This window comes from Geotrypetes seraphini, chromosome 1, assembly GCF_902459505.1.
Source record: "Geotrypetes seraphini chromosome 1, aGeoSer1.1, whole genome shotgun sequence".
NCBI classification, from domain to species: Eukaryota; Metazoa; Chordata; class Amphibia; order Gymnophiona; family Dermophiidae; genus Geotrypetes; species Geotrypetes seraphini.
In genome coordinates, this window is record NC_047084.1 from 459,124,157 (window position 1) to 459,149,775 (window position 25,619).

At 43.7% G+C, this 25,619-nt stretch overlaps 1 protein-coding gene and 1 long non-coding RNA gene across 5 annotated transcripts in view; both read left to right on the forward strand.

Annotated features, from left to right (window-relative positions):
• The window catches only part of FLNA (filamin A), a 233,810-nt gene that overhangs the window by 129,582 nt on the left and 78,609 nt on the right, over window positions 1–25,619 (forward strand). For all 4 annotated transcript variants that reach the window (XM_033922594.1, XM_033922576.1, XM_033922585.1 and 1 more), the window contains exons 3-9: window positions 9,847–10,095; window positions 10,864–10,961; window positions 11,820–11,967; window positions 12,895–13,013; window positions 14,085–14,162; window positions 15,238–15,400; window positions 22,862–23,062. In XM_033922594.1, the coding sequence (XP_033778485.1) occupies window positions 9,847–10,095; window positions 10,864–10,961; window positions 11,820–11,967; window positions 12,895–13,013; window positions 14,085–14,162; window positions 15,238–15,400; window positions 22,862–23,062 (1,056 nt within the window). The remainder of the gene's footprint in view (window positions 1–9,846; window positions 10,096–10,863; window positions 10,962–11,819; window positions 11,968–12,894; window positions 13,014–14,084; window positions 14,163–15,237; window positions 15,401–22,861; window positions 23,063–25,619) is intronic.
• On the forward strand, window positions 19,772–21,102 carry LOC117349316. Its single transcript, XR_004537130.1, has 2 exons — window positions 19,772–20,462; window positions 20,700–21,102. It is a non-coding gene; the product is annotated as an uncharacterized LOC117349316 (long non-coding RNA).

The window sequence follows — 25,619 nt, forward strand, 5'->3', positions numbered from 1 at the left end:
TGGAGACACTGTCTGAATTCAAGAAGGTGTGGGATCTCTTAGAGAGGAAGAGATAATGGTTACTGTGGATGGGCAGACTGGATGAGCCATTTGACTTTTTTATCTGCCATCATGCTTGTTTCCCCCATGTCTGTCTTAATAAGACTATGGACTTTTCCTCCACTGCACATTGGGTAGAAGGTTTCATCGTATTGGCTAGATCTTTCTTGGGGGGTGCTGACCTTCAAGGTGGACTCGAGCATCTGGTAACTATGACTTGGATTATTCTTCCCAATGTGCATCACTTTGCATTTGTCCAAATTATATTTTATCTGCCACAATTTCCTATGGTTGTCTGCAATTTTTCACATTCTGCATGCATTTTAACAACTTTGAGCAGTTTAATCGCCTCACTCGTCGGTCCAATTTCATGATCATTTATAAATAACACCGGTCCTAATACAGAACCCTGTGGCATGCCACGGTTTACTGTCCTTGAGAAAAATTTCCGTTTAATCCTACCATCTTGTTTTCTATCTGATAACCAATTCCTAATCCTCAACTGAATTTTGCCAACTAGTCCATGCCTTTTTTTTATATACTTTTTTTTTTAAGGAGCCTTTCATGAGGCATTTTAAGCTTTCTGAAAATCTCGATATACTACATCAACTTGGGTCACCCTTATCCACATGTTTGTTCTTGACAGCCCTGTTGCCATATTTTCCTGATTTGTTAGCCCTCTCATAGAAACACGATGGCAGGTAAAGGCCAAATGTCCCATCTAGTCTGCTCATCCACAGCATAGTGTCAAAGAATAGGTGGGGGTGGGGGGAGGAATGGAACTAGCCAACACTTCACCCCCCCACCTCAGTAATAGCTTTTTGCTGGGGGTGATGGGGCCACTGCAGCAACTGTCACTGAGTCAGGTGGTGACGGGACTAAATCGCGCGAGACAATGGCATGCAGACAACTGAGCGCAAGGTTGCCGGCGCGCCGAAGAAAAGCACTATTTTAAAGGGCTCCGACGGGGGTGTGTGTTGGTGGGGAACCCCCCTATTTTACTTAACAGACCGCGCTGGTGTTGTGGGGGGTTGTAACCCCCCCATTATACTTAAAACTGAACTTTTTCCCTAAAAAACAGGCAAAAAGTTCGGTTTCTAGTATAATGAGGGGTGTTACAACCCCCCAAACCCCCCACAACGCCAGCGCGATGTCTGTTAAAGTAAAATAGGGGGGTTCCCCACCAACACACACCCCCGTCGAACCCTTTAAAATAGTGCTTTTCTTCGGCGCGCCGTCAACCTTGTGCTCAGTTGTCTGCGCGCTGTTGTCTCGCGCGATTTTGTCTATGAACCGAGTCAGGTTGTAGAAACTGGCTGCAACATTCAAGCCATAGGGCTTTATGGCTGTTGGATTCTAGCTATGGAGTGATGGAAAGGTTCTCCTCCATACTCAGCAATGGATTTCTTGAGGCTACAACATCGACTGGTGCTTTGAACTGCTTGAAATTGTTTGGATGAGGCAATGTGATGCGTTCACCTTCCCCAAGTTAGAAAGGGTAGATACAGTAAATGATTTAAATTTTGGGAGTTTGGGGCTTAGTTTATATCTACTGGGACTCTTTTCCCTGGAGAAGAGGAGACTTAGAGGGGATATGATAGAGACTTACAAGATCATGAAAGGCATAGAGAGAGTAGAGAGGGACATATTCTTCAAACTTTCGAATAATAAAAGAACAAGAGGGCACTCGGAAAAGTTGAAAGGGGACAGATTCAGAACGAATGCTAGGAAGTTCTTCTTTACCCAACGTGTGGTGGACACCTGGAATGCGCTTCCAGAGAGCGTAATAGGGCAGAGTACGGTACTGGGGTTCAAGAAAGGATTGGACAATTTCCTGTTGGAAAAGGGATAGAGGGGTATAGATAGAGGATTACAGTCTAGGTCCTGGACCTGTTGGGACACCGCGTGTGCGGACTGCTGGGCACGATGGACCTCTGGTCTGACCCAGCGGAGGCACTGCTTATGTTCTTATGTACATTTAGCAGGTCAGTGTTACCTTGAATTACCCCTCCCCAAAGATCTGTAAAGCCTTTAATCAGAGGGTGACATGAAATAACACTGATACTATCTATTTTGGGGTCAGAAGTGAGACCTGTATTCCTTCTAAGATGAGCATATGAGGAATCGCTCATACATTTTTTTTAGAGCATCGTTCACAGCTCGCTTCCAGTCTTGTAATGACCATTGTTTGTAACGTAGTGGAAATTATTGCTCCATGTCAACTAAGCCCTTTGCTCACAGTTTTGTTCTCCTCGAGTCGGGCCTTATGAGGGAGCATTGATTGGGACAGTGTCTCATGCTACAAAAATGTTGTGTTTTTAATTAAATGTATTTTTGTAATCTGCCTAGGAAGATTGATAAGCAGACTATAAATGTTTCAAATAGACTTTGAAGGTCAATTTTGTTTTTAGCTGTTTCTGGGGGAGAATATGTGATCCACAACTTTATTTCTGGGTTATGCTTTCTATTTCTTGACAGTGATTAAACAAGGGTGGTCAAGCATGCATTCTGTAACTTGGCTTGCATGAGACTTCTAGTGGGAGAAGATCTAATGATCACAAACGGCCAAAGAGGAGACCAAGGCAGGCCATGGAACAGATGGTTTCTAGTACATGCAGCACCTGGAGAAAAAGTTCATTGTTGTTGAGAGAGACATGGGGGAAGCCACTGCTTGCCCTGGATTGGTAGCATGGAATGTTGCTACTTCTTGGGTTTTGGCCAGGTACCAGCAACCTAGATTGGCCACCATGAGACTGGGCTACTGGGCTTGATGGACCATTGGTCTGACCCAGTAAGGCTATTGTGCTCTTATGAGTATAGGTATAGTAACTCATGCTCTTCATCTTGTATACATGTGCAGGGGTTAAGTTGTGGAATAGCCTGGTTGGTCAAATCCGAAAATGTAGAGATGAGCTAATTTAGGAAAATACTGAAAACACAATTATTTGTAGATGCATTTCTTTGAGAAATTTTTATGTAAGGATTGAATCCGTTTTTGTTCTTACCTTAAGACTATGGACTTTTTCTCCAAGAATTTGTCCAAACCTTTCTTAAAATCTGCTACACTATCTGCCTCTAACACAGCCTCTAGCAATGCGTTCCAGAGCTTAACTATTCTTTGAGTGAAAAATATTTCCTCCTATTGGTTTTAAAAGATTTCCCTGCAATTTCGAGTGTCCCCTAGTCTTTGTAATTTTTGACGGAAGTGAAAAATCAATCATTTGTACCCAGATTTTGTAGGCTTCAATCATATCCTTAGTCTTGTTAACCATCCCTTTTTTAATAATTCCTAGCATCTTGTTTGCTATTTTGGCCTCCGCCGCACATTGGGCAGAAAGTTTCATCGTATTGTTTACAATATGCCTTTTTAAAATTGTTTCTTTTTGAGTATTAACATAGCCGTTACAATCTAGCCCAGTGTTCTTCAACCTTTTGACACCTATGGACCGGCGGAAATAAAATAATTATTTTGTGGACCGCCACCGGTCCGGACTGGCAGTTGAAGAACACTGGACTAAGTCGTGTCCATCTCCGCCCCAGACCCCGCCTCCATAGTAGTACTAATTGTAACACTATTTTTTCCATCCATTTATATATACACTCACACAATATAATCATTAACAACGCATAATGGTTAACCACAAAATTAAAATACACAAAGCACACTGTATGCTTTTCAACATTCATTCCTACCAGAAAACAGATAACCCCATGCAAATGCAGGACCAAAAACTAAAAGTATTAATATTCACAAACAAACCCTAAGATGCAAGACTCTTCAAGCAGTACAACCCCCAGAGAAAAACAAACATTTCTTTCTGAACAGACAGCAGATATAAAAAAAATAAAAGCATTTCCCCTACCGTTGTTGTCTCTCTCCCTCCATGTGCCTTGCCTTCTGGCCTGCCCCCCAGTGTTGGCTTCAGACCAGTCCACGGTGCAGGGTCTTCAGGCTGGCTCCCTGAGTGCTGCATTGCACAAAGCTGTGGGAAGCGGCTCCTCGCACCTCGACTGGAAGCCTTCCTTCTGACATTTGCAACGTCGGAGAGAAGGCTTCCAGGTCAGGCGCAGGCCGTGGGTAGGAGCCACTTCCCACGGCTTTATGCACTGCAGCACACAGGGAGCTGGCCCGAAGATGCCACATTGATCGTACCGAGGACCAGCGGCTACAGAACAATCTCTTGGACCTACGGACCAGCACCGGTCCACGGACCGGCGGTTGAAGAACACTGATCTAGCCAACAAGTCCCCCCCCCATTACTTGTCTCTTAGCTTTAGCAACTAATGTGGACTGGACATAACGCCAATTGGCTTCCTTTACTGACCCCTCAGGAACGGCTTCCAGGCTGGCTAAAACATTGCAGCCTTTCAAAAACAACTGATTTGCCCCAACACTAATTCACAAACCAGTCCAACATGTAGTGGAAACAAGAAGAGCAAATTATTTCTTCATCTAATCCAGTTTTATTGAAACATGTAAATAGCAAACGCTGCCCTTCCCCTGATCACTTCATCAAATCATTCATTCTTGTGACCCTCTGTACCAGTGTTCTTTAACCTTTTTACACTTATGGACCGGTGGAAAGAAAATAATTATTTTGTGAACCGGCACCGGTCTGTGGACCGGCGGTTGAAGAACACTGGGCTAAGTTGTGGGCCAGACCCCGCCCCCATAATACTAATTGTAACACTATTTTTTCATATATACACACATACAGTAATTGTATTAACAACACATAATGGTTAACCACAAAATTAAACTACACAAAGCACACCGTATGCTTCTCAACATTTATTCCTATCAGAACACAGATAACCCCTATGCAAATACGGGACCAAAAACTAAAAGTACTAACATATACAAACAAACCCTAAAATGCAAGACTCTACATGCAGTACAACCCCAGAGAAATAGAAACAAATGCATTTCTTCCTGAACAGTACAAAATATAGACAGCAGATGTAAATTTTGAAAACTGACACATCTCAATCACTAAAGGCAAATGGATGTCGGGTCTCAGTTTATAAGAATAAGTTTTAAGTTTCTAAATTCAGTTTGGCACAAATTTAGGAGGTCACCTTAGAATACAGTATGCCTCTCTGTATTATATAGAAGTATTGCAAAGAAATAGGCACAGCCTTGTACAAGCACCTACTTTATGCATGTGTGTGCTAGGGAAATTTGTTGTCTCCCTCCCTCCATTGCTGTGACTTACTTTCTGGCCTGGCCGTTTTATTCCATCCCCAGTGTTATCTTCGGACCGGCTCCCTCTTCTTCACTGCTGTAGTACACAAAGCCGGAAACTCTTCTCTCCGATATTGCAATGTCAGAAGGAAGGCTTCCAGATGAGGTGCGGGACGCCCATAGGAGCCGCTGCCCGTGGCTTTGTGCACTGCAGCAGTGAAGAAGAGGGAGTGGGCCCAAAGATAACATTGTCTTTGGCCTGATGCATGTGCTGGCCCTGTGGACCAGCAGGAAATTTCTGCAGACTGACACCGGTCTGCAGACCGGCAATTGAAGAACACTGCTCTATATACCATTGTACAGAGCAATCACAGCCTTTTCCCAATATTTGCACGTCAGGACTGCTATGGACCTCCACCAGAGTTTCCTCTGGCTTCGCCCTGCCCAGACATAGTTTACCATCTTTTGGGTCCTATCATATGCCCTCGCGCTCCACTTCCCCGACGGTGCGGGCGAGATGGGCCAGTGGTGTGCCCGCCTTTCTCTCTACTACCCCATACACCTTCTAGATTGCATATTATCACAACTATCTCTTCCCTACTTAAGCGTGTTTAGGATCAACTTGTACCTTGGGGGGTTAGAGATTGCAAATAAGAATCCCAAATTTTTAACTTTTGGTGAAATTCCTTTTCAAAAAGGAAAAATCTCCTAAACCAAACACAGTTGCCTACATGCTGTAATAATAAACAGGCTGCCTAATATTTTTGTAGGTTTGGGACGCCTAAGCCTCAAACATTCAACTTCCTGCATATATTTCAGCTTTTAATTTGGTCTCCTCCAGTAAAATTTTCCTTTTTTTTTTCCTTTATAAGGAGTTGAGCTTTTCCTTGGTAGCCTAATGGAAATTTATTGTAAAACATACATGAGGAATAGTTACTCTAAATAAACAGATCCTTCCAGTTAATGATAGGGGAAGAGTCCACCATTTAACTAATTGCTGTATAGAAACCCTGAGTTGCTTTTTGATTTATTCATATAAAGCAATCCAGGATTACTGGGCAGCTCAATTCATAAATATCTAAAGGACTTCTGCAGTTTCAAAGGAAAGGGTCCTCTCCAGTCTCTGATTTTAGATAAATTAAGCTTACATTCTGAGACATCTCCATAGTCCCAGAAAATCTCCATTAGGACGGAGAGAGGAAGCCAGTTGGCTCCATAATGTGGTCAAGTAGGTCCATAGTTGAATGCAATTTAAAATGTTTTTTTTAATGCTGAAATTAAGGAAGGGGGGGGGCTGTTGGAAGTCGACACCTCCCTGATAAATGGGTCTAATCTTAATATGATTAAGAAGTGATAGGGAGCAACACTAATAAGTTCCTTACTCAGTGGTAAGCTAAAAGACTGTACCCCATTAACCCATACCACCACTGTAGGGTCATGATATAAAGCTTAATTGCCAAGCAGAAAAGGCCTGTTTTTGAAAAGGTTTTTTTTTGTTTGTTTTTTGACCTTCCTACTAGGAATGGTGGATAGATACATGTCTTGATGAACTGGAAGGCAAGAGAGGATTTTCTTGTAACAGAAGTAGCTGTCATCCGACTATATAGGACTCTTCAGCTAGGAGCCTTTATTAAAATAGGTGTTTATGGTCCTATTCTGATGGAGGTAAATGGGATGATGGGGGAGAAGGTGGCTCAGTTAAGAGTGAGCTATATATGATATGAAGGTACTGTATAAATAACAACTTTGTCAACAATAAGGCATCAAGTTATAGCGCTGTGTATCTTTCAGCGCTATATAAGTGAGTATTATGTTGTATTGGAAAACCTGTAATAGTATTTTGAGTTTCATTATTTCTGACTTGAGTTTTCTCCAATAAACTGTTTAAAAGCATCTTTTGGTGCCAGTGTTCTACTTGGTGGTCCTCTGTCCAGGGCATTGAGCTGCTTGGGTCTCTCGCTCTCTCGTGCATGTGCATTACCAGTTTGAACAAATGCTTGCATGGTGCTATCGTCTGAAATGGCACTTATTCAAATCGCAATTAGTTCTTGATGAGTACAGATTTTAAGGTGACACATCGTAGATTGCAGATGCTTGAATCTCATGATTGACTCAGACTGAATTTGAGAAGGCACGGGGGTAGAGAATTCCTGTGTAATGTGAGGCTAACTGCAAAGTAGAGCATTTCTGCTTGAAGCAAGCACTTTAAAAAAAAAAAAAGTGAAAACTTGAGTGAGGAGTGTCTAGAGTAGCAGTTAGCCCATCTAATCTGCTAGGAGCTTGTTGGCCTTCTGCCATCATTGGCTTTTAACATAACACTGCACTGAGAGGGGGTACAGGTGAGTGCGTATTCTGCTTTTAGACTGTGTTAAAGGATCTCTTGCTATACTTCCAAACAGGCAAACATGCCTGATAAGATACTAAAATTCCTTTGGAAATATGTCCTCTAAAGCTGTGTTCGTCGACCTTTTGACACCTATGGACCGACTGAAATAAAAATTTATTTTGTGGACTGGCACAGGTCCACGGACTGGCAGTTGAATACTGGGCTAAATCGTGGACCAGACCCCACCCATCTCCACCCAAATCTCCGCCCCAGACCCCACCCCCATAATAGTACTAATTGTAACATTTTTTCTATTCATTTTTCAGATATAAACGCAATATAATCTTTCACATTCATTCCTACCGGAACACAGATAATCCCTATGCAAATACAGGACCAAAAACTAAAAACTAAAAGTACTAATGTATACAAACGAACCCCTAAGATTCAAGACTCTGCATGCAGTACAACCCCAGAGAAATAGAAACAAATGCATTTCTTCATGAACAATACAAAATACAGACAGCAGATGTAAATCAGTCACTAAATTCAAAACTAAAATCATTCCCCCTACTTTTGTCTCCCTCCCTCCATGCTGTTCCTTAACTTCTGGCCTGCTCCTGCCAGGCCATTTTATGCTGCCCCCAGTGTTATCTTCGGGCCAGCTCCATCTTCCTCCAGCTCCATCTTGTGTGTAGTGCACAAAGCTGCGACGTCTGAGAGTAGGCTTCCGGTTCAGGTGCAGGACGCTCGTAAGAGCTGCTGCCCACAGCTTTGTGCACTGCAGCACTGAGGAAGAGGGAGCCGGCCCGAAGATTAATGCCGCATCGATTGCACCGCGGACTAGTGGCTGAAGAACACTGTCTCAGGCCTGATGCACATGCTGGCCCTGCGCACCAGCACTGGTCTGCAGGCTGCTGGTTGAAGAACCCTGCATATGTAACGGAACTAGGAGCTCCACTCCAGGATGAAATAGCCTCAAAACACCCTCTAGTTTTGCTCTTCAACTCCCTACCGTCAAATGATGTTCCTACTCCCACTTCATACCGAGCCACTGGAATCGGCTGCCCCCGCAGATCAGATCCCTTGAAGGACTCCTCAACTTTAGGAAAGCAATAAAAACATAGCTCTTCACCTAACTCCCCCACCCATGATCAATAGATTATAAAGAAATGTATATTGATACAAGATCCATGGCATGTGACGCATTAGGATAAAAGCTTGTACAGAAAAATCTTGGAACTGTGTGGCAAACTTAAACTGTATATTATGTACATCGGTATTAGATCCCTAGTATGTGTCGAGTTATGGTAACTTGTATAAAAAAAAATACTTGCACTGTAATTATGACAAATTGTAACCTGTTAACTGTACAGTCAAACCTCAGTTTGCGAGTGTTTTGCAAGACGAGCAAAACAGTCCTCCAAATTGCGCCTTGCAAACCAAGCTTTGACTCAATTTGCGAGCTCCCCCCCAAAAAAGAAATCGCAATCCCTTACCCCAATCAGGCACCAGCACCAATGCACAGGACGTACTGGTGCCCGAACATCCTCCCTCTTGCCTGGGCTGGGCCTTGAGCATCTTCGCATGCTCAAGGCCTTCTGGTTCTCGCTCTCTCTGAGATTCTTGGAGATCTCCGAGAATCTCGGAGAGAGCAAGAATCAGAAGGCCTTGAGCATGCGAAGATGCTCAAGGCCCAGCCCAGGCAAGAGGGAGGATCTTTGTGCATGTCCTGTGCGTTGGTGCTGGTGCCGGTGCCAGATCGGGGTAAGAGATTGCATTGATTGGGTGAGGGATGATGGATCGCGGGGGGGGGTGGGGGCACATGACGTGATCGGGGGGGGTGTTCGCTAGTGGGGGAGGCAAGCCGGTTCTTGGGGGGGGAGAGCAGCGCTGGTGGCCTCGGGGATGGGGGGTAAGGTGGAGCAGCACCAGTGGTCTTGAGGGGGGGGGGGAGAGACACACAAATTAAGCAAGTTTCCCTTACTTCTTATGGGGAAACTCGCTTTGATATACAATCAATTTGGTTTACAAGCATGCTTCTGTAACGAATTATGCTCGTAAACCAAGGTTCCACTGTATTATATTTGTTAAATCTATAACCCGTTCTGAGCTCTTTGGGGAAAACAGGATAGAAAATTAAGTAGAGCAAGCCTTTAACTTTCTTTCCTTCTGACACTGCATATGTGGGTCTTTTCAGACCTATCTTTTTACAATGCAAAAGTTAGCATTTGATGTTGGATGACATGCTTGACTTGTACGGTGCTTCTGTCTTTATTTTTTTTGTATGCTGCAGACAGCAAGGCCATTGTCGATGGGAACATCAAACTCATCCTGGGTCTCATTTGGACCCTTATTCTGCACTACTCCATCTCCATGCCTATGTGGGATGAGGAAGAGGACGAGGAAGTAAAGAAGCAGACCCCCAAACAAAGGCTGCTGGGTTGGATTCAGAACAAACTTCCCCAGCTGCCCGTCACCAACTTCAGCCGGGACTGGCAGAGTGGCAGAGCCCTTGGTGCCCTTGTAGATAGCTGTGCACCTGGTAAGAAAGTGGGACAGAATTTGTTATTTCTAGTTAATAAACTTATGGAGGGGTAGGGGGCATAGCCTTAATCAGGTGACAAATTTTTTGATCACGCGTTATTGTTTGTTTGTTTGTTTCAATTAATTCAAAATACTGCTGTGAAATTGATTTTTGGGAAATGTAAACTTGATCACGTGACACCGTTGCTTCAGAGTCTTCATTGGCTCCCAGTTGTTTTAGAGTTGAATTTAAGTGTGCCTGTGTTTTTAAAATTTTATATGGTATTTTTATTCCTCTCCTTCCTCTATCCTGGAATGTTTTTATAGATTTTCTTTTGCAAGAGGTGATCAGCAATTCAAATTATCTCTTCCTTCCAAAAAAGGGATTAAGGGAGTTAAGTTTTTCAGTCACTCTCTGATTTTTAAGCTATTTCAACTGTGGAATGACCTTCCACTTCTTTTAAGGAGTTCCGGCTCACTTCAACCTTTTCACAAATCCTTAAAAACTACTTTATTTGCTAAACACTTTGAAAATTAACTTTACCAAACTTAGTCTTTCTCTTTCTGGCTTTTTATTCGATAACTTAACTATTATAAACAGAGTCGAGCTTTCCTTGAATGACGACTTGGTATATAAAGTCAAGCATTAGATTAGATTAGGGTAACTGTATTCATTTATTGCGTGAATCTTCATAGGGTTTGTGGCTCTGATCAACTTTAATCAGTTGCATATCTCCTCATATGAAACTTATTTTTGGGTTAATGGTACGTTCTTCTTCTGAAACAGGCCTGTGTCCTGACTGGGACTCATGGGATTCCAGTAAACCAGTGGATAATGCACGGGAGGCCATGCAGCAGGCCGATGACTGGTTGGGTATCCCCCAGGTGAGCAGTTTTATTTTTGTCGATTTGGGGTTTAATGTCTATATAAAACTTCAACATTCTTATCATATGTATAAATATGCTTAATGGCTAGGATGGCTTTGTAGTTGGTTAAATCCATTTAAACACACCAGCAACCCATACTATCCAGAATCCCTCCCCTTCAAGTACATAATAAACAATTATGCCATAAGTCCATGCTTCCTCCCCATCCCTCCCCCGTTGCCTTTAATCTTTCTATAAGCATTTTCCTAGATGACTTAATGATATATTTGACCTTCTGTAACCTCATTCCTGTTTGAGCAGCATGAGGGTTCTACATTTTGAATGCTGTAGTATTGTCATAACTCTTGGTTCCAAACTGGAAAAAGCTGTACAAGCTGGGTTTTTTTTGTTTGTTCCCCCCCCCCCCCCCTCCAAGCTGGGGTACATAGTTTACTTCAGCATGCTTGCTTTAATTGGAGGACAAATCAGGATGATCTCAGCTTGCCCTTAGATATGGGACTACAGGAGGCCACTGGAACTTGTTACTAGTCTTTATCTTGTAATTGGGAATGGCAGACATTGGGTTTTCAGATGTCCATATTTCCCCGGACATTTTCTTTATTTTAGAGGCAGCAGTTTTGTCTGTCTTGAGTTTTCAAGTGGGGGCTGCATCTGGATGGCCTCTGAGTATGCACGGGTATGATGCTATATCACACACATGTATGTATCTGTGCATGCTTGGAGGCGAGCGGCTCTGAGCTCAGAGGAGAAGAGGTTTGCAGTGGTGGGGCCATATATCCAGGTTTTAGCTTAACAAAATCTGGTAACCCTAGACACATGTAAGAGTATAGGACCCAATATTGTCATGTCGTATAGGTAATCACCCCTGAAGAAATCGTGGATCCCAACGTGGATGAACACTCTGTCATGACTTACCTGTCCCAGTTCCCAAAGGCTAAGCTGAAGCCCGGAGCTCCTCTGAGGCCTAAACTCAACCCCAAGAAGGCTAGAGCATATGGGCCAGGTAAGTCCAACCCTGTGGGCTGCTTTAGTCCTATATGCCAAAATATACATATGGAGGTGTAAACATCTCTGGCTTGTTCGTTTTTTATTTTTGTTAACCTTCCACTGCTGTACTGCTAGCTTGCACAGGAAATTAGGTGATCTATAGACTTCGTTTCCACAGTTCTGTTTTGTTTAGTTTGCCTATGTTCAAGATCTTCATTTTATTTCTTCAAAAAAAATTAAAATACTGTCCACATTTGTATTAAACGGACCCAACATGGGCTGTGTTTTGGTAAACACCTTCAGGAGTTCAATGAAGAAAGATGTTAAAAAAAAAAAATGTTGCTAACCAGCAGACTAGCTCCAGCCTGGATTAAATTGTAGGGGTAGAAAATGTGCTCATAGTATGCCCAGCCATGAGATCCCACTGCCTTCCCAGAAGAAAACCCCATTTTTTTTGTAGCTATTTTGGTCCATCTTCTCTCCCTGCAGACAATGTCAAATCCACCTTCTACAACTAGCTTGTTGAATTGAAATTTTCATCTCAACATGGGAAATCTTCAGGGTACATCCTTGGAGCTCCCAAAACTTAGCAATTTTGGTTTCACCCTGGTCTGAGCCTCTTACCCCTCCCTTACTAAAGAGTAGCACAGGTTTTAATGCTGGCAACGATGGTAACTGCTCTGACACTCATAGGAATTCTGAGTGTTGGAGCAGTTAACGCCGCTGCTGGTGCTAAAACCCGCACTATGCGTTGGGAAAGGGGAAGGGGGGGGGTTAGTCTTAGGATCCAAAGAATGAAGCGTAGCTTATCGACATCGCATGCAAACGGTGGCCGAGTTTAACTTCTGCTTTTTTTTTTTTTCCCCCTTCCACCCCAGTATGACTATATCTAACAGTGTTCTCAGTCTGGTGTAGGAATATTTCAATTTATTTCCCTACCCAGGCATTGAACCAACTGGAAATATGGTGAAGAAACGAGCGGAATTCACAGTAGAGACCATCAGTGCTGGACATGGGGAGGTCCTTGTATATGTGGAAGATCCCGCTGGGCATAGAGAGGAGGTAAGCTACTGTAAGGATGAGAAGGGCTCTAAGCTAAAAGTATAAATCTTTGACTTTCAAGTGTTCCGGGACTCCTGACAAAAGCTGGATACTGCTACTAATTCCTGTAGCAATACTAGATGTACTCAGCACTGTACACTTCATATGCAGGTATTTTCTCTGTCCCTAATGGACTCTCCATCTGTTTTTGTACCTGGGGCAATGGACTTTTAAGTGACTTGCCCAGGATCACAAGGAGCTGCAGTGGGAAATTTTAAACTGATGACATTTGTTCTCAAATTAAATACATTTTCTTTAGCTTGTATTAAATTTTGTAAGCTGCATCGATCTTATCGGTTATGCGGTATAGAAATGACTTGTTCTGTTCCCAATTCCCTAGGATTGGCCTGCATTAGAGGCTACTCTGCTGACCAGTCCTTCAGTGGTACATAACATACAGTTGACTTGAGGGCTACTTGATCTAACTGGCTGCTAATCTAAATGTCTTTCTACTGCTCTGTCCCATACTTAATTGTCTCTGTTCTGTGTCCACATCTGCAGTCGAGCTAGTGATCTAGATAGACATTCAGCTATAATTTACAGTTATGACTTTACATAGCAATTGAATAGTCTCAAGGTTGGATTGAAAAGACAATTTCCTTATTTAAATCTGCTTGTATACCAAGTAAGGGACAAATCAAAATCCAGCAATATTAGACAGCTCTATCTATAGATCTATCTATCCATCCATGGTGTCTCTAAACGAACCTTTTAAAGGCATGGAAAGCAGGGTCTGTTAGGCGCAAGAACTCCAATCTCTAAGTTTATTTTAGGGAAAAAAAAGTAATCCACTCACCCACTGGCCTTTTTTTATTTTTTATTTTTTTTAAACTACATATCCACCCATCCTGGGATCTCAAACATTAAGTTGACACTACAGCCAACTTAACTCCATCTTCAGATACAAGTGCTTAACTGAAGGGTACCCAGATAAAAAGTACTGTAGGTTCCTTGATGGTTAAGGTTCCTTGGCCATGAATCTGTCTATTTTCTGCCCTTTAACCAACATTCGTTGCCTTTTTTTTTTGGCAGGCCAAAGTGACTGGTAACAATGATAAGAACCGTACCTTCTCAGTCTATTACATCCCAAAGGTTACTGGCATGCACAAGGTAAGAACTGGCCAGGAAGCTGCCTCCCCTGCTAAGTATAGAGTAGTGTGAACTTATGCAGCATTCAAGAAAAGGACTCTTGCACAAGAAAAGCTTGAATCATGGGTAGGGGGAAGAAAGGGTTAAAGCATAGGTTATTCAGCTCTGCATAGCTGCTCTTGCTGTTCATCCTGTATAAGATCTTAGTATGAAGAGACCCTATATTCAAACTGTTGCATATGTTGCATGTTGTGCCACCCAACAAAAATTCAGTCTCTTTCGAGGCTAAAGTGATTCAATAAATGGTACACCGTCAAAAGTGCGCCAACAATCACGCCCTGACGTTTGCATGCAGGAGAAATATACGCCGCCACTGTGACCTTCCTGTTTGCGCTCTGAGGGGGTGTCTGGGGGTACCCCCCAGTATACTTTAAAACTTGCGCTCTCCAAATGTTTTAAGTGTAGTTGGGGGTTCCCCCCCAGACCCTCCTTCAGAGCACAAATGGGAAGGCCTGATAGCGGTCACAGCAATAGCATGCATTTCTCCTGCGTGCAAGTGTCGGCGTGTGATTGTCAGCGCACCAATGTCCGGCGCACTTTTGACAGGTCACCCAATAAGTTGTCATACAATCTTAACAAAATGGACAATCCCACCAGTGAAGCTTTGGAGAATTGTTCAAATTATGATCTATACAAGTATATTTCTCTTCTGTTACAAATACTTTTGTAATTGGGAGAGTATATAATTCAAAAATGGCTATATTCTTCGATGATCCAAAAATATCGTAACAAAACTTTCATAGTGCTGCACATATTTCATCTTGTTTCACCCAAAATTGATGAGTAAAAGTAAAAAAACAAAAATCTTGTATGTATCTAGATTTTAGACACACCACAAGCCACTAGCAACTGCACTGATGGACAATAGTTTGAGGGAGGGACCCAAAGCATGTATAGTATAACCAACCTACTATAAGAGGTTCTGTTGGGTTTGTGTGCTAACTCCTATATCAGTTCATGGTTCTGCGCAGGCTTGAAACGTGTGCATTTAACATGAATGAGGATATTCTTTTCATTTCCTGCCTTATGGGGTTAGGTGACGGTCTTGTTTGCTGGCCAGCACATCGCCAAGAGCCCCTTCGAGGTGAACGTAGACAAGTCCCATGGGGATGCCAGCAAGGTCACAGCTCAAGGGCCTGGCCTGGAACCTAGTGGCAACATTGCCAACAAGAGCACTTACTTTGAAATCTTTACAGCAGGTTAGTTGGACGCTGCTGGGGGTGGGATGGGGAGGGAGGGAGGAAGCAACAGCTACCATGAGCTTCCTACGAGTTATTTCACGTTACAAGTCCTGACACCTGGCTAGTGAAGGAAGTAAAACAGCCAGGTGGGTTGGACAAAAGATCCCAGTATTTTGACATTAGCAAGCAGCAGATTCCTAGAGGTAGGGTTACAATATCTGAAGAGGATATCTAACCCTGCCTCTAGCCCCACCCATACCTGCCCCACCCCCACCTTTCACTCATTTCATTGGTCCCCCTTCCCATCATCCGTATCCTTTTACTTTAGGAGTGAAAGTCCTATTTCTTCTTCCTTTTCTTGCCTCCAAGGCCATTCTTTTATCCCTGCTCCCATAGTCCACTTGTGTTCAGCTTCTCTTCCTTTATGCTTTCTCCTGTACCCCACTCCAGGACCAAATATCTCTTCTCTCCCTTGCCCCTCTCCCCAAGGTACTGCATTTTTCTCCCCTTCCCAAATCCACTATCTTTCTCAAGCTCTGCCTCTCTCTTCCTCTTCACCTTCTATTCCCCAAAAGCTCACTGTGGTAGCATCTCTCCCTACCCCCTAGTCATGGGTGCTTTTTTGTCTCCTTCCAACACCCCCAAAGCAGGATCCACATGACCTCTCTATCTCCCAACTCCCCCACGTACCTCCTCCCTGGCCACTGCATTGAATCTTGGGTAGCTTGGCAATGGTAATGAGGTGAGCCTGCTGCTGCAGGATCCCCACAACCTCTCTACTTCCCAACTCCCCCACGTATCTCCTCCCTGGCCACTGCATTGAATCTTGGGTAATTTGGCAGTGCAACGAGTTGAGCCTGCTGCTGTCAGCATGCCCTGGAAGTTGCTTCTCTGCAGGTCCCACCTATGTGGGAACAGGAAGTTGCTGTAGAGAAGCGACTTCAGGGGCATGCAGACAGCTGCAGTCTCGCCTCGTTGTCGCTGCTGGGCTGCTCGCAGATTCAATTCAGCGAACAGGGAAGGATGTAGGTGGGGGGAGTTGGGAGAGCCTGCTAAAACCATCCAGACACTTTTTCTCTAAAAAGAGGACATGTCTGGGTTTTGCCAGACTAATAGTGGACCTACCCAGAGGCAGTGTGAAATTAATGACATGGGGGACAAACTTTCCCCATCTCCGCAGGAACTCATTTTCCCATCCCTGTGAGTTCTTTTCCTGTCCCTGCCCCATTCCTGAAAGCTCTGTCCTCATCTGCACAAGCCTCAAATACTTTAAAATCTTAAGTGTTTGAAGCTTGTGCAGTTAAGGCAGAGCTTAAAGGAATGGGACAGCAACAAAACTCGCAGGGACAGGGAAATTGAGTTCCGACGGGGACAAATTTGTTCCAGTGTCATTCTCTATGTGAAATGGAAGTATATAAAGTTGTTTCTCGTGTGTGTATAAAATCTTAGTTTCAGCACTTCTAAGCATGACTGAGAAGAGGAACAACTTTTTAGATAGATAGATAAATAGATAGAAAGAAGGTAGTCCATCTAGGCCTGTTCTTCCTCCATGTTCTTCAAAAGAGTCTTCCTCCTATTTGTTCCAGTGCAAAAGGCATACGAGTCTTGAATCATTGGGTTAATCCCTCTACTCATGAGTATGTAGAAGGCGTCATTTACACTTTTCAGTAGTGCTGCCCGATTCACGATTCGAATCGGTTCACCGATTCACTTCAGGTGAATCAATTCAAAATAAAAAAAAAATCGGCTTCCCAATTCGGACCCTCCCCCCTCACCCCCTAAAGCAGGAGCAGCAGCGCTGCTCTTTATGGCCGGCCGCTGCCACACCTGCTTCAGAGAGTGAGGAGGGAGGGTCAGTCGGGAAGTGCTGCTGTGATGCTGTCCGGCTTCCCCCCTGGCCCGCACCGTTTACCTTCTAGTTGCAGCCTGCACAGAAGATCGCGGTTATAGCGTCTTTGCAAACTGCTTTTAGCTGTTTCCTCCACCGTGATCCTGCCTCTGATGTCAGAGGAGGGGCGGGACCGCAGTAGAGGAAACAGCTAAAAGCAGTTTGCAAAGATGCTATAATCGCAATCTTCTGTGCAGGCTGCAAATAGAAGGTAAATGGTGCGGGGAGGCCAGGAGGAACACGGAGGCCTTCCCAGAGGGGGGATGTGCAGTCCTTTGCAGTGGGGGTGGGACAGGCCTTGGGGGGGGGTGCAGGCCTTCAAGGTGGGGAACAGCCCCTTAAGGGGGGGAGGGACAAGCCTTCAAGGCGGGGACAGTCCAGGGATGGTGGCAAAGGCCTTTAAGGGGGGGGACAGGCCTTCAGGGGAGGGGGGGGGGCCCTGGTGTAGAAGTACATGGAGGGAGGGAGGGAAGGGGAGTTCAAAGAGACGTGCATATGCCGGACTTTGGGGGGGGAAGAAATAATGGGTCTAAAAATAGAGGAGAGGGAAAAAGATGATGGACAATGGGATTTAGGGAGGGAAGGAACAGAAAGGGAGAGAAGTTGGACACGAGGGATGATGTGGAGGGAGGATAGAGATACTGAATAGTAGAGTAGTTGGGAAAAGAAAGGGAGAGATGGTAGACCCTGGGGTGGTAGGGAAGGAGGGAGAGATGCTGGATGAAAGGGTAATTAAGAAAAAGTGGATCTGTGGATGGAGATAAAAAAAGAAAGATGTCAGACTTCCAGGGAAGGGAAACGGAAGGGGAGGACAGAGATGGCAGATGGATGGTTAGCACAGAGAAAGAAGGAGACTCTGGCAAGCAAGTTATCAGAAGACAACCAGAGCTTGGGACCAACAAGATTTGAATAATGACCAGACAACAAAAGGTAGAAAAACTAATTTTATTTTCCATTTTGTGATTACAATATGTCAGATTTGAAATGTGTGTCCTGCCAGAGCTAGTGTTAGACCGCAAACATGAGCTAGGATTTAACAGAGAGAGGAAAAGTCTTTTTTGCTTATTTTGTTTACATCTGAGCGCCAGTGTGGTTAGGAGAAGGCAAAGGGGGTGAAGAGGCTATAAAATAAACCCAACAATGTTTGAAAAAAATACCCAATTGGGCAGGAAAATTGAATCGAAAAACCAATTCAATAGGCTGAATCGAATCAAAATTTTTTTCCCTCAATCGGGCAGCACTACTTTTCAGCTCTGCCTTCCCTATCTCTGCACCATGCTCTGCTCCTCCAGTTTCTCTTTCTACATGCAAGTTGAAGGTGCCTGCTATTTATTTGGCTCACTTATTCTCATTTTTAGAGACTTCTAAGTGTTATAGCTCCCCAGGTTCCTTGGGGCAGCTCTCCTTGAGTGAAGACGCTTGCCGTCGGAGGTCTGTAGTTGGGGAGTGCAACTCTTCTTTTTTTTAAATTTTTTTATTTTTTTTTAGGGCAGCTATCTAGCCAGCCTGCACAGACAACTTTTTGGGTGGCTCAGGGATCGTTCCCTGATAATGCAGCTTGCTCCTGGTCATATCGGAGCCTGAGCACAGGCTGTGTGGCATCTGTGTCTGTCCCAAGGGCTTTATTAGTTGCCTGCTGCATCTCCTCCTCGCACCCCCCCCCCCCCCAAATAAAATAAAAAAAAAAGCATGTGCTTTGGGTTTCTGACTTTTACAGACTCTGGCAGTCCAAAGAAAACAAGCATCTGGCACTATTTTTACATGCTTGTCTGAGGCAGTGGTTTTCACCATCTTCCAGTTGCTAGGCAGGCACTAAATTGGCAAAACTGAGTATTGTCTATGGGAGATACGGGGGTGGGGGGCGGCTTGCATTTTGGGGGGTTTCTGTGGCTTGAATTTGGGTCCCTTACCTCCAAAGGACCCCTTTCCAACACTTTAACTCCTATTTAGCTCTTGGGCTGTTTTTAATGCCAGTGCTGCTGTGGTGGCCATCCTGGATATTTTGATCCTATTTTAAAAGCCTCTATTTGCCTCAACACCTTGATTTTGGTTAAAATAGTTGGATGGGACTCTTCAGGCTGTCTTATCCCTGATTCATGTCAGATTTGTGCTAGATGGCTGGATGAAGAGCTTCCTTGTTCACGTGCTGTGGGGCACATGAGGAGGGGTGAGTTTTGAGCTTGGCCGCCTTTTGTCTCTCTAAGGCAGTGGTCCCCCAACCCTGTCCTGAAGGACCATCAGCCACTCAGGTTTTCAGGATAGCCCTAATGAATATGCATGGGGCAGATTGGCATGCCTGCCACCTCCATTATATGCAAATCTCTCATGGATATTCATTAGGGCTATCACAAAAATCCGACTGGCTGGTGGTCTTCCAGGACTGGGTTGGGTATCACTGCTCTAAGGCAATGGAATCACAGGTGGCCTGTTTTTTGTTTTGTTTTGTTTTTTTGTCGTTGTTGTTCTTTTGGGGAACAAATCCCTCCTGGAGACCTCTTGACAGCAACTTGGCATCTTTGGCAAAACAAATGCCTTCGAGCCAATGAGGAGACTAAGGGAGTCCCTGCAGGTATCCTTAGGTCATATTGTTCAGGGATTTACCCCTGATTTTGTCACTTATGTTCAAAGCCTATATGAGCTATTGGGGCCCTTCTCAGCCATCTGGGGTCATGCCGGTTGTGGTGCATGGGGGTTTTCCCCTCAGTGTGGTTCCTCCCTGACAGCTCCTCTTCAAGAACAGGAGATCCAGTTGGAGGAGAACTGGGACTCAGTGTTCCCTTTAAAGACCAAGTTGGTGTGAGCAAAATTTTTGTAGGGCAGCTATGTGGTCCACTCTATACTTACAAAATTTTACAGGGTAGGTGTGGTGGCATGTCTGAAGCCATTTTGGGGACCTCTGTGCTAACAGCAGACTCATCTGCCTTGGACTCAAGGGGCTACTTTGGTACGCCCCACTGATTCAAGACTCATATGCTTTTTGCACTAGAAGGGAAGATTAGATTCTTATCTCAATGACGGTCTTCTAATAGAAAGGCATATGAGTTTTGAAATCTGACAAGGCAGGCCTTCAATTTAGCCTGCTTAACTGTCTTGGATGTGTGTTTTCTAGTTGCTTGACTTTCTTCTAGCAAATATATCTGAAGAGTGAATACTTGGAAGGTCTCCATAGTGGCCAGAGATCCTCTTTGAGAGGTTTGTTGATGGCTCTCTATTATATATCTTTTTAAAAAAAATTTCAAATGGCAGACCAATGGAACTGCATAAGATAGTGCTTGTTGTACTCGGTTAGGTGGCTGTTAGGTTCTACCTTATTTTTATGTTCTGTTGGAATTTATTTTTCTTTAATGGTGTTTGCCACTGTAGCTAAAATGTTTTATTTTGCAAAGTGACAGTTTGCAGAATCATAATGCAGTTTTGACATTGTTTCAGATCATTTATTGAATCATGTCAACAAAATGTGTGGAATTTTCCAAGTATGGAACACCGAGCTGTCGTGAAGTTCTAGTCCTGCAGAAGAAAACTCCAAAGGAAATCCATGAATGTATGATGCAAACATTGAGTGACAATGCCAGTCATATGCCATAGTGAAGTGTGCAAACTTTCAGCAGAGAGATTTCAAGAAGATGCAGCAAGGTCTGGGAGGCCTCAGTGTCAACTTCAGAAATTGTTGTCCATGGCCTGACTTGTATGCAGAAGCTGTTGGTCAAGTGAAATGACATCAAATGGACGCTTCCAAGTTGACTTTGCAGCATTTTCAGTGAGGTTGGGTGAGGTGGTACCACCAACGTTTTGAATGACTAGTTACTGTTGATGAAACATGGTTACACCACTATGATCCTGAGATGAAAAACCAGTCCATGCAATGGTGGCACTCAGGTTTTCTAAGGCCAAGGAAATTCAAGACCCAAAAGTCAGCAGGAAAGGTCAGTCGGTCATTACAACACCTTCCTGATCCCAAAACGCTATCTTCCAAGGGGCCAAACAGTTAATGCACTATATACTACTGTAACTTGCTGTGCCAGTGTAAAGGAGGCATTGAAAGTAAAAAAGGAGAGGGAAGCTGTGGAAAGGAGTTTTTTGCAAGACAATACACCTTCTCACAAGGCTGGCAAAACAATAGATGTTTTGAAGCAGTTGGGGTTTCAGTGCATAGATATCCACCCTACGTGCCAGATCTTGCTCCATCTGACCATTTTCTGTTTCCAAACCTTAATAAGAATTTGAAAGGGTGACAATTTTCAAGTGATTCAGAGGTGATTGCAGCAGCAGAATAGTATTTCATTGACCAGACATTGGAATATATATTTTTGGGAAGCGTTACAGAAACCTCAGACTTAAGGGTGAATGTGGAATAACTTGTAAGCTTCATGGCTTCACATCATTTCCCTTCTTGGATGGGCCGAGAACTTTTCAGCAGACCCCCTCATAGTTGATAAGAGCATAACAGATCTGGCTTTCAGTTCCCCATTCCTCTCCTCCCTTTTTTTTCTGTTGTGGTGGCTGTCAACTGCTTTGGTATGACCTGGGAGCAGAGCACAGTGCAGAGACAGGGGAGGTGGAGCTGAAAAATGTAGATGCCGCTGATTCAAGGCTCTAATGCCTTTCTACTAGAAAGGACGATTAACGAGGTAAGAACCTAAATTTCCCTTACAGAAAGGCTCAATTTTTTTTAAGAAGGGGTGGGGGAGAGATGATATTTTGTAACTTTCATAATATTTAGGTATGAATGAATTGTAGAGGAGAGTACAGGCTTGGGTTAAGAATGAGGAGGTTTTTTTTTGTTTGTTTTTTTTTAAGCTGTTAAGTCAGATTTGTATGTAACTCAGAACTTGTAGATTTTAAGATTCTTGCTGCTTACCTCTGCTCCCAGCTGGCAAAAGGGCCATCTGTGCCTAGTCCAGTGTTCCCTCTAAGGTACAGCATGCATAACCACACACTGTTCTTAACGTGGCCACGCATCATTCCTGAATTTGCTGCAGGAGATGTGTAGGAGTCTATGCCACTGGAAATACTGCTCAGTGAAATCAAATGAAGCTGCAACTGCGTTCTTTAGTATGAGTCGTACTTAAGTTGGATGTGTCTAACTCAGACTGCCTATAGTCCTATAGAAAGGAGAGTGTGATTAAAATGGGCAATCCCTCTGTTACAGAAATTGTGGAGTTAATGCTCATCTGGGAGGGGGGGAGGCAGAAAGGAAGGATCCCTGTGACATACCAAATGTGTTTGGAGTTTGGACTGCTGCTAATGGTGGTGGCATTGTGCACAAGTGCTCAGCTGGGCATAGGGACACTAGCATTTCTCAGCCCCCACTGTAGGTTACTGCTCATATCTTCCCTTTCTGGCAGTCATGTAGTTCCACTTTTGTAAGTAACTTGTTCGCTGGTAGATTAGTTGCTGGGACAGATGGACCTTTAAAATCCAATGTAGCTCTTATGAGATGAACTAGTTGGCCTAAACTTTGCACATGGCACCCTCCACACACATTGCATCCTGGCCACTTCATGCTGTAGTAGTTCAAAGGCAACTTGCTGGGACTTGGGGGGGAAAGTATCTGGAATCTCCTTTACAGTTTTTCTTTACTTGAACTTCAGGAGCAGGAGTGGGTGAGGTTCAAGTGATAATTCAAGACCCCAGTGGGAGGAAGGATGCAGTAGAAATGCAACTGGAAGACAAGGGTAACAGTACCTACCGATGTACATACAAGCCCACTCTAGAGGGGGTCTACACAATCTATATCACCTTTGCTGGCATGCAGATACCCAAGAGCCCCTACACTGTCACTGTTGGACATGGTAAGTTCTTTATGGAGTCTTCATATATCAATGAAAGAAAATATACTGTACACCCATCTCCAATGAATTTCTCTGCTAAGGCCACTTATCACACAACTTCTGGTAGTAAATGCTTTAATAGCAAAACTTGTCATATCGGACATTTAACTGGGAATTATGGATGTGGTATCAGAGGGAGATGACTTCAAGCCAAAACGAGAAGTACAGAGGTGAATAAAGGCGATAAGTGTTTGCTCATCCCATCTTTGTATGCAGCTTTGTCACATGCTTAGCATGGACTGGTCTGGATTCTACACCTCCCTCTAAGACTTTCATCCATAGATGAACAGTAACAGTCGGGACCCAGCTTCTTTGTAGGATGGGTTATGTGCTCACTTAACCCAGTAGGCAGTCAAATGTTCTATCAGAAATCCCAAGCTATCGTAACAAATATTCATGAGACTAAATCTGGCTTTAACAGTGATGGGCTAAGAACTGGACCCGGAACTGTCTTAAACAGTAAGTGAAACTCAAGTGGGCACTATGAAAACAATGTAGAGGGGGTCAAAACTCACACTGTAGAGGGGGTCAAAACACACATTTAAGATGCTTAATGCAGGTAGTATATTAGGTGTTGGTAAATTCTTAGACTGAAGGAATCAATTTGATGCATTTTCCATAAGGTCTGGTATACTCCCTCTGGGTTAGAAGCAGAGGAATATGGCTTAGTTTCTGTTATAAATATCACCAAAATTCAAGTTAAATATAACCTGGGTGGTATGAATTATTGCTCTTGCCCTCAATGTCGGTGAATCATTTAGATGAACTTCTTTAAAGGGGCAAAAATTGCCTCAGAAGTCACGGGGCACACCTATTCACCAGAGCTATGAGAGAGAGCTAAGCGTTTTCATTGGCTCTCTCCTATTCTTCTATCATTGGCTAAAAAAACCCCTTTGAATAGCATAGATTTTAAGGTTCAAATACACTGATCAATTTTTCAGCAATATCTCGGCAAAATTAAATTATCTATTATACAATGAAAAGCAGGCGTAGCTTATCTTGGGAGGTATGATGATCCACTGATTACTCCATGTCTCTGTATCTTCTCACTTTCCATTTCTGTACAAACTGAAACTTAAAGCGGGACTCAATCCCTGCTGTATTCTGCACTGGCTTAGTTTCTGCTGCTTTAATATGGTGACCCTCACCAAGAACAGGCTGAATCGGGCCTAGTTTTGCTGACCTCCCCCCCCCAATTGCATCTGAAATTTCCAGACTCTGCGAGTCTATAAATGTAACAGGTAAAATGAAAACTAGCTTGGCCTCTCCAGACACTAAGCTGTGTCACCCTTGCCTGAATTGCTGTTTTCCAGAATCTTCCTTCCTCTCTGGAAATTCTTAATGCTTCTCACTATTCTTGCTACTTTCTTCCTTTTTACTTTCTCCCTCATCCCTTCTCTGCTGTGCTTCAGTAAATTCATGTAGAAGAGCAAGAGCTCAGCTTCCTGGACTTTCGGTGATGTCGCTTCCTGCCTGTGTCCTGTACTGGTAATTTCAGTAGCTGAGCATGGTACTTGGGCTGTGAAACACGTGTGCTTTTTCCATCAGGGAAGACTTTTGCATGGAAGTCTTGGCCTGATGCTCTAGTGGAGAATGGGCTAGGGTCGCTGGAACATGTCAGGCCATTGGGGCCAGTACTGCCAAAAATGCATATGGGGAGAAGGGGGTTAGATCTATTCTTGCTAAAAAAAAAACAAGAACAAATAGTAGGGCATCACAAAGACAGACTTGGCTTATCCCTGACATGAACCAGCCTAACCTTAGATTACTCTAAACTAGGTGAATCCCTTATCTTGCATTTGAAGTTAGTTTAAATAGTGTATGTGGTATTTGAATTGGCTTGTGAAATTGATCCTTACTTACTCGTTATGCAATATGAGCAGGACACTGAATCCCTTCATGGACTTTTGCTTTCCTTCAGTCAGGGTCAAAGTGCAGGACCATCTGGAAGTTGGGGTTTTTAAAAGTTCATAAGAGCTTCTTTCTGGGATTAAGCTTACTGAGCAAAGGAGCTACACAGGGCTAGATACGTAAAGCTGGAAGACTGGGGCAGTGTGGAATCAAATGAATATCTTTGATTGGTCTTGACCCCTGATGCACTAGGAAATCTTAATTACACTTTTTCATAAGCTCTTTGGTAGAATCACTCATGTAGAACAAGCTAAGTTCTAGTTTATCCTTATCTTATCTTTAGTTGCTACAGCGTCACACAAATGTGAGGTGCCCTTTGAGACCTCTAAACTGAAATGGGGGTCTTGCTCATTGCAGTCCTCGAAAGTGCACTCAGTCAAGTTTTTGGCTCCCAGTGCTATCTGGCAGAAGCTTGTCTCGCAGTTGAGAAACATTAGGTTTTGCCGATTGCTGGGGCAGTCCAATAGGCTTCCACGTTTGATGGAAAGTTTAAGGTTCCCAAAGGACATGCTTATGGACAATATAAGACTTGGGTATTTGTTTGACTTTTTTTTTTTCCCCCTCTAGCAACCTTTACTAAATGCTGAGATATACCTTGCCCCACCAT